Raw genomic sequence first — 8,659 nt, forward strand, 5'->3', positions numbered from 1 at the left:
GTTTCTGCCCAGGACCCCAGCTACATGATGTCAGGTCTAATCAGGCACTCCTTCTTGAATCTTTCTAAATGTTCACGAACTATAGGCTCCAGTCCTGGGGTCTTTCTCTTGTCTCTCCAGGTGACCTCAGCCAGGCTCAAGCTTTAGATGCCACCTATAAGCCCCTGACCCCTGAATGTATATCTCCAGTCCTGACCTCCTCCGAATGCCTGACTCATTTCTCTAACTGCCCACTTGACGCTTGAGGTGGTTGTCTCAAACTCAACATGTCCCAACCCGCCCCCACCCCCGCCAGTTCCCCAAACCCCCACCCATGCTCCCTTGTCATGTCCATTATTAATACCATCAACTACCCAGGTACTCAGACCCAAAGCCTAAGAGTCTTCCCTGTTCCTCTCCTACCATCCCTCCCCATCCTTGGCTTTGCCCACACTGGCCTATTTGCCAAATTTGTCCCTACCAGAAGGCCTTTCTTTGCACTTGCCGTTTCTTAGCATGGGAAATTCTTCCCTGAAATATATGCATGCTTACTCTTACCAGAGATCTTTCCTGACCACCCTCGATAGACCGCAACATTGCCATCACTCTCAAACCCTTGCCCAGCTTAATTTTCTTCATGACATCTTTCCTACCTATTTGTTTATTCACTATCTCAGCTTGCCGGTCTCCTCCCACCAGGAGGCAGGGAATTTATCTTCTCCATTTCTGAACCTCTAACTATCTAACGCCTGACACATAGTAAGTGCTCAGTAAACAATATCTGGAGGAAGGAATGAGGTAACTATCCCTCTCCCACCCCTCCTGCTCCCCTACCTATCAGCAGCTTGGGGAAGTTGGAGGTCTCGATGTTGTGATAGTAGACCACGGATGTGACAGCGGCCATGAACGCCATCCCAGCTGGCATGTATAGGTGGAGATGGCGGGATTCGGTCACCCTGAGATGGGGGGAGAGAGAGAGAGAGATTGGAGATAAATGTGCCAAGTGCCCCAGTAGAGCAGCCCAGCCGTGCGCTTTGGGTTCAGCACATAGTAGGCTCATATGTATGGCTATGCTCCTTATATTGGTGGCTCTGCCCAGCCCAAACATACCCCCAAACTGCCCAAGAGTTAGGGGTCCAGGAGTCCATACGATGATGCTATGAGGGCTCAGTGTCTAGACTCTGGAACTCATGGCCTTCTCTCCCTGGGTTCATACTTGCAGAACCCAACATAGGGAAGCTGGCCTTGGCGGGCACAGCTGCAGAGCCTCCAACCTGGAAACCCTTCTCTGGGAGTGAACAAAGCTGGGTTCCTGTCCCTGGGGTCCCCTGGGCAGTACAGAGGCCTGCCCACCACAACTCTCTCAGGGACAGCCCCACTTCCCATGAATAGCATAAGTCAGCGCTGGCACCCTGCTCCGCACGCTGTAACAACGACACTGGTAGTCAATATTTATTGAGCATTTACCCCATGCTGGGCACTGTTCTAAGCACGTGATGTATATGAACTCACTTCATCTTCATGAAATCCCATGAAGTTGGTACTCTTAGTCTCCTCATTTTACAGTTGAGGAAATGGAGCCATGGAGATGCTAAGTAACAAGCCCAAGGTCATTGCTTTTGTTTCCTCCCTGGGGATGGTGATGGAGACCAATACAAGCTTATCCTCTCCCCAGTGTAGCTCCCAGAGGCGTCTGTGGTGGGTGGGCTCTGGTCTGGTGATAAGATCTGTAGGGACGAGTTCTCTCAGACATCAGGCTTCCCCACGCCTGGTGAGGAATCTCCCCATAAGTGGCCTGACTGTGCTTTTCCATGGCTCCCTCCTACAGAAAGCAAAACTCACATTGCTCAGCCTGGGACCAGAGGAATCCAGTGATATGGCCTCAAGCTACTTTTTCAGCATCGCATAGCCTGCCCTTCCTGCTGAAGCCATTTTGGGACCCCCTCCACTCCCAGAAGGTTCCCTCCAATCTCCTGCCTCAGCGATGCCCCTGTTTGCATTGCTCCTTCTATCCAGGATGCCTAGCCTCCTTGCCCTTGAGCATCCCTCAAGAAGCTGACATTAGGGAGGCGCAACCATGCTCAGAGCTAACTGCTCTCCGGGGGAGTGATACTGCAGATGGACTGAAGGCTGAGAGCACAAGGAGCAGGTAGACAGCTAAGGAAAACTTCAGAGAGGAGGCCGGCCTTAGAAGGATGAACAAGAGTTCAACAGAGAAAGAGGGAGGACATGAGGAGAGCCATGTGGGGGCCCTAAGTAGTCTGGTAAGACTAGCATATAGATGTAGAGGTACTCTGGGTTCTTTATCAAATAACATGTTTCCCTTCTGCTTTGCTAAAAGAACCACAGGTTTTTTTCTAACAGCAATGTGCTCAGCCCCAGAGAATGATGGTGATTGGTTCAAGCAGCCATGCAATGCCACACCCCTTTGCCAGTGATTGGTCTAAGGGTGCCCATATAATTCAATTCTGGCCAGTGAGATGCAAAGGGAAGTCTGCAGAGGATGATATCCAGCATAAAGAAGAGGCATGTGGGAGCATGTTTTTTTGCCCTTGCCTTCCTCCCTAAGTGATACCTGGAACTAGGCAGCCATCTTGCAACCATGGGGAAAGATATGGCAGATACACAAAAAGATGGGAAGAAGCTGGGTCCCTGCTGACATCACTAAGTCACCAAACCAACTAGAGAGGCAACCTCTAAATTCTTGTTAGATGAGTCCATAAATGTTGATATTCTTTAAACCTAATTGGTGGATATTCTCAGCAAAAGACTTCTACAGGAGGTACAAGGCAATCAGTCAATAATGGGGTCACTGAGAACAGCCAATACTCTGTGTAGGGATCTTCAAAACCCGGGCCTTTGTACTCCTGGAAATAAGTTTTTGAAAAGCTCTATACTCCCTCGCACATTTTTAAGTGACATCTTACACCTTGTTTTTATTATTTTTTTAAGATTTTATTTATTTATTTGATCACAAGTAGGCAGAGAGGCAGGCAGAGAGAGAGGAGGAAGCAGGCTCCCCGCTGAGCAGAGAGCCTGATGCGGGGCTTGATCCCAGGACACTGGGATCATGACCTGAGCCGAAGGCAGAGGCTTTAACCCACTGAGCCACCCAGGCGCCCCCTTAAGTGACATCTTAAATGTTGTATCATAAGTTTGAATAAATTCATTTTTTGCAATAGGAGGTAGAAGTGATAAACACTTGATATAATTAAATAAGATGAAGAATAACCAGAGTTGAAATAAATATTTCATGACATGACTTAACAAAATAGCCCTTGGCTGCTTTACTGAATAACATACACTAAATTAGGTTAGAAGTTGGGTAAAAGTCTTATGGGCTTTTTCCAGTGTATGGTGATCTAGGAAAAAATTCTAGTTACATTGCTAAAAAAAAAAAAAAAAGTGTTTCTTCTCTAACTTGTACTGCTTTGGTTGTTTTAAAATCAGAGCATCACACAAAAATAATACCCAAAGGAAGAGAGGAAAACCTACAGATTTTAAGAGGCCTTAATTAATCAGTAAATGCGACTTACCCTAAACTAGAGTTTGAAGACCACTGCTTTAACAAGTCCCCACTGCCTCCTGCCCCTACCTATCCAGGTAGGTCTGCAAACCAAGGCCAGGGTGGACTGGGAGGGCCAAAGGGCAGGATCTATGGTTTCTTTTCCTGTCTGCTCCCTTCCTATGTCCTTTCCTTATGCTTGCCTGCCCAGGGGTGTGTCCCTACAGATGAAGACCAATAAAGACCAGGTGACAAGTGTCCAGTTCAAGGGCCAACCTGCCTGCTGGGGAGGGAATGCCAGTTTGCACTGAGCTGGGGGAGGTGTGGGATACAGAGGCAGCCCCCCACAAGAGGGGTTGCTGACTGCAGACAGAAGGGAGTCCCTGACCTGATTTATTCCAGTCTCCCACATTCTGGAAAAGTACTCTCTGCCCAGGGCTCTGCCATTCCATTTCTGCACCCCGTCTGTGCTCTAATTTCATCCTCCATGGCCCTGTGTTATGGACAAGGCAGGGATGATGATGATCATTTCACAGGCAGAGAAAGTAAGGCCCAGAAAAGCTGAGTGTCTGGTCCAAGATCCTAGAAGCCCAGCAGATGACCCAGGTCTACCTTCTCCACAGATGGGGGTGTTTTCCTCTCTGCCACCCTGCTAATTATAACCCAGTGAGAATTTCTGGTCTAAGAACTCATAAGCATCCTTCTCCTTTTGAGCATTTGTGCTGCTTTGGAAGGGGTGTCTAGATGGGAGGAGGGGTGGGAAGTGGACTTGTCACCTACTAGTTATGTGGCAGCGTGCATTCTGGTCTTGCTGTTCTGGGGGACTTTGATAAGCAGGAGGAGCCCCAAGGCAAACCACTGTCACAGAGATTACTGCTGGAGCCAGCGTGCAGGGACACTGAGTGGTGGGAGGGGGAGGTACCGTGTCTGGGCTGAGAGATCCTATCCCCCTGCTGTCCAGCTGGCAGGAAGGGAATCTGGGCATAGTCTGATTCAAGTTCAGAGTGGTGGGACCTCTGATATTTGAGCCAAATGCACGCCACCCTCCACTACCCTCTCACCCGGGCAGTCACTGAGCCTTCCTCTGTGAGAGGGCGGCTTCGTCTCCTCCTCCGCACCCCGATTGCTGACAAACCATTTCCGCTGCAGTTATCTCTCACATAGACGACAGCAATCACCTCCTAAGTGTCGCTTCTACCTCCGGCCTCTCCCTGCCTCCAGTCTGTCCCGGACAACCCCCACCCCCACCCCCGCCCCACCGTGCTGTGCTGACCACGTGTCCCTTCTGTTCCAAACCGATGACAAAATCCAACCCAGACACAGCCCAGCATTCGAAACCCTCCTAGAGATGCCCCAACCCTATCTCCAAGTGCCAGCCCCCATCACTCCCCTGCCTGTGTTTCATGCTCCAGCCCCCACGCACCACTCCCACCCCAACCTGTTTTCCTCCCTGTGCCTTTATTCCTCCTCCCTCCTGCCTCCTTGGCCCTCCCTCTCTGGACTCCCCTGCTGTCAGAACCCTTGTCAGCCCTTCAGACTCAGCTCCCAGAAGCCCCCTCAACCATGAACATAACCAGCCCTGCCTTCCTGCCTCCCCCCAGAATTCTTGCTTGTACCATGATTTCACTTGGGCTGTTACGGAGCCAGTGAATGTCTATGGAGCTTTGCTGTGTGCTTTGGGCAGTGACGACAAAGATGAATTAAACCCAACTCTAAGGACTTGCTCACTCAGGGGGAGACAGTTTGGTAAACTAAACAGACATAAACTTTAAATACAGTATGATCTGTGTCGTGGCAGGGGTGTGAAGAGTGTGCTGTGAGGCCGGGAGGAAAGGTAGGTAAGGGGAGGCCTTGGGAATGAGGCTAGAGACAGTGGAGGATGCTGACTTTAAGGACCCCATATCCCAGGCTGAGGATCTGGGACCCTCAAAACAACTGGGAACCAAGGAAATGTCTTCGGCAAGAGTAATCTTTATTCTTTCCAAGAAGGGAGCTCTAGGAGTTGGGGCATTCTAATAGGCTGCAGGACTGCTTCACTGGGTCTTAGCGTGAGATCCCTATTCCCTCTCCCCTGCTACACTGAGGCCAGGGCCTGGGTCTCACCTGTGTCCAGCACCTGGCACAGAGAACCTGGCACACCGGAGATATCAGATCAACAGTGGCTGGATTTAGGAGCAAATGTCACTGTCTCATGGAAAGCCGGTGAGCTGGGGTCTCCTCTGGCCTTCCAGGAAGCACTCAGGGATAGATGCCCTCTCCTGAGACACTCACCCATCAGACAGGATGCCCTCCGCGATTTCACACACCAGGACGAAGAGCAGCATGAAGGTCAGGATCCAACGCAGGTTGTGCCCAGGGAAGTGGAGCCATGTGCTATGGTGGATGTGTACTTTGGAGCTCTGACTGCCCCATCCTGCAAGCAGAGGCAGGAAGAGGTGGGAAGCCTGGCTCAGCAGGAGGGGGTGCCTGCACCCTGGGAGGGTGCTGAGGTACGGGGCCTTCAGTGGGGAGGGTATCCATTTGTACACCTGTGCATGAGAATGCCCGGGTCTGGTACACAGGACCTAAATGTCCCAGCACGAAGCCCGGATCCATGCAGGCCCACCTTCGCACGTACTCATTGTCAGTGCTGACTTCGCATATGACAAATCATCATGTCACTGAACCATTTGTTTGAGAACAGAAGTGTAAATGCTGGTACAATTTTTGATACACATATAAGCATAAGTTACATTTGCTTCCTCCCAAGTTCTGACTTTGTCTTTGTCAATAACTACTAGCCTCTCTGCTTGTGCAGCAGCCTTTCCTTTTTAATTTTGTGACAATCTTTCCTTTCTTCCCAAAAATTGTATATGACTTTTAAAATGTGTTTTCTTTCTTTCTTTCATTCTTTCTTTTTTTTCTTAATTAGAGAGAATAAGTTTTGCAGAGGCGGGGAACCCATAGGAGTTGACAGAGCTCTAGCCAGCTTGGGAGATTCAAGGTCTGAAAGAGAGGTGAGACTGAAGAGGCTTGCAGGACGGTCCTGACAGTGGCGCCCAACTTTGCAGAGGGCTTCCAGGCAGGGATGCTGACCCAGGTAGGGTAGCAGAGGAAGGGGACCAAGTCCCTCGATCCCGCCTCTCCTCGCCCAGGGGCCCCGTGGGACCCCCCAGGGGGCCTCAGAAGCTGCTCACCACTGTCTGGCTCAGCCCCGGGAAACACAGGGGCTCGCGGGGCCTCCATCCTGGCTTCTGAGGTCAGGCGGCTCTCCTCCTTGGGCCCAGCTGCGGCTGACAGCGAGGGTGCCTTGGGGGAAGGGTGTCCTGGCTCCCTACCCAGCACTACTGTGGGTACAGCCCGAGACCCTCCCCACCTTTCCAGCGCCTACAAAAACCTCTGCTTTTCCGGTTCTACATTTCAGCTCTGGCTCTGTGGTAGCAAACTTGGGGGTTCCCTGGTTCCGGAGCGTCCGCTGTGTTTGGTGGGTTCAGGGGCCTTTCGGGGTTGAGGGATGCGCGGGTGTGCCAGTGAGGGGACCCCGGGAGAGTGGCGAGCGGCGGTCGCCGGCTCGGAGGGGGGCAGAGAGCAGTGCCGCGCGGCGCCTCCTCCTCCTCCTCCCTCCGCTCCTGTGCCCTCCCTTCCTCCGCCGCTCCCCGCGCGCTCACCGATGAAGAGGATGGGGAAAGTGATGAAGAGCAGGAAGACATGCGGCACCACGTTGAGAGCGTCCACGAAGCAACCGTTGTTGAGGACGCCCTTGTCCACCCGGTAGGCGGCCGAGTGGTTCTCGCTGCCGCAGAAGGCCAAGGGCATGGCGGCGCCGGCGCGGGCTTGGGCTCCGGCTGCGGCTGCGGCTGGCTCCACGCGCCTCCCGCGCCTCTGTCCCTCGCCGCTCGGCGCAGGGCCCGGCAGTCAGGCCCCCGCCACCCCCCCCCCCGCAGCCCCGCCCCGCCCCGCGGGCGCTCGGGCTGCACCCCCCCCACCCCGCCCTCGCTCCGCTACCTGCTGGGCCCAGGGGTGGGGGTGGGGGTGGGGTGGACGGTGGGGGGTGGGGGGCGGAAGCCAGGAGCCCGAGCGCCCCGGCTGCGCGGGCACCCCCCGCGTTCCAGCTGTGGCGGCCTGTGCGCCCAGATGTGCTTGAGGACGCTCTGAGTGCCCCGTTGCGCGCGTGTGCTGGAGGAAAGAGGGAAGGCAGGCTGGGTGGGTGGGCACGCTCGAGTCTGGGTGGGAGAGGGTGGACAGAAGAGAGGAGCGGTCCGAGTGGGCTCCTGAGTGAGGGCGTTCGGATTGGGAGTACGAGCTGCTCACCGCCTCGGGCTGAGAGGTGGGCTCACTTGGACTTGGCGAGGGTGGATGTAGTAGATCAGAGGGTCCAAGTGGGGGCAGGGGTGGGGCAAGCCCTCACCCCACATGGATAAGAAAAGCAGTGAAGATCATTGCCTCGGGGAACACTTGGCATATTTTTCAAAAGCGATCCCACGTGCGGGGCGCTCATAGGTGCTTTACGGTGTATCCAGCGCTTTCTCAAAGGGGATCTCTCAACACTCCTGCTAAGTACAGGTTATAATTTCTCCCACATTTCTGATGAGGCAGTGAGGCTCAGGGAGGTTACCTGTACTGACCCAAGGTCTCACCGCCAACAAGTGGGGAAGCATAACTGAACCCAACCCCTCAGAACCCCTCTTCCACCCCAACCCGTCTCCCTCAGGCATGCATGTAATACATAAGAACTTTCCAACGACTGTCAGGTGAATGGGTAGAATGGGTCCCTGCCCAAGGCTGAAAAAGAGGCACTTATGGAATTAAACCCAGGGAAAACAAAGGGAGGCAGCCAGGAGGGGTGGAAAAAGAGAATGTCACCCTCAGCTGTATTCTTAATCTGATGCCAACAGGCTTGAGGAGCGGCAGGACCTGGTGGAATTATAAAGACAATGTAATGAATTCCTACACCTTCCGAGAGATTCTCACAGGTCCCTGGCCAAAAAAAAAAAAAAAAAAAAAAAAAAAAAAAAAAAAAAAAGTTTACATCCTATGAAGAAAGAAGGGATAAATGGGATTTTAGGTTGGATTTTAGAAGAATTCCCTGAGTTAGAGATATGGAGAATAAATACACATGTCCTCAAGAGGGGTAGGGGGACACCAAGGGAAGCTCTTTTCAGCCTTTTTCCTTAGGAGCTTCTAGTTCTGAGGCCG

The 8,659-nt window shown here is 52.7% G+C and overlaps 1 protein-coding gene across 4 annotated transcripts in view; it reads right to left on the reverse strand.

The window, feature by feature from the left end:
- The window catches only part of ABCC8 (ATP binding cassette subfamily C member 8), a 73,512-nt gene extending 66,156 nt beyond the window's left edge, over nucleotides 1-7,356 (reverse strand). For all 4 annotated transcript variants that reach the window (XM_047690451.1, XM_047690449.1, XM_047690450.1 and 1 more), the window contains exons 1-3: nucleotides 7,132-7,356; nucleotides 5,756-5,897; nucleotides 814-935 (exon numbers count right to left, since the gene is read on the reverse strand). In XM_047690451.1, the coding sequence (XP_047546407.1) occupies nucleotides 814-935; nucleotides 5,756-5,897; nucleotides 7,132-7,279 (412 nt within the window). In that variant the 5' untranslated portion in view covers nucleotides 7,280-7,356. The remainder of the gene's footprint in view (nucleotides 1-813; nucleotides 936-5,755; nucleotides 5,898-7,131) is intronic.
- Between the last annotated feature and the right edge of the window lie 1,303 nt (nucleotides 7,357-8,659).

Source organism: Lutra lutra, chromosome 10, assembly GCF_902655055.1.
Source record: "Lutra lutra chromosome 10, mLutLut1.2, whole genome shotgun sequence".
NCBI lineage: Eukaryota > Metazoa > Chordata > Mammalia > Carnivora > Mustelidae > Lutra > Lutra lutra.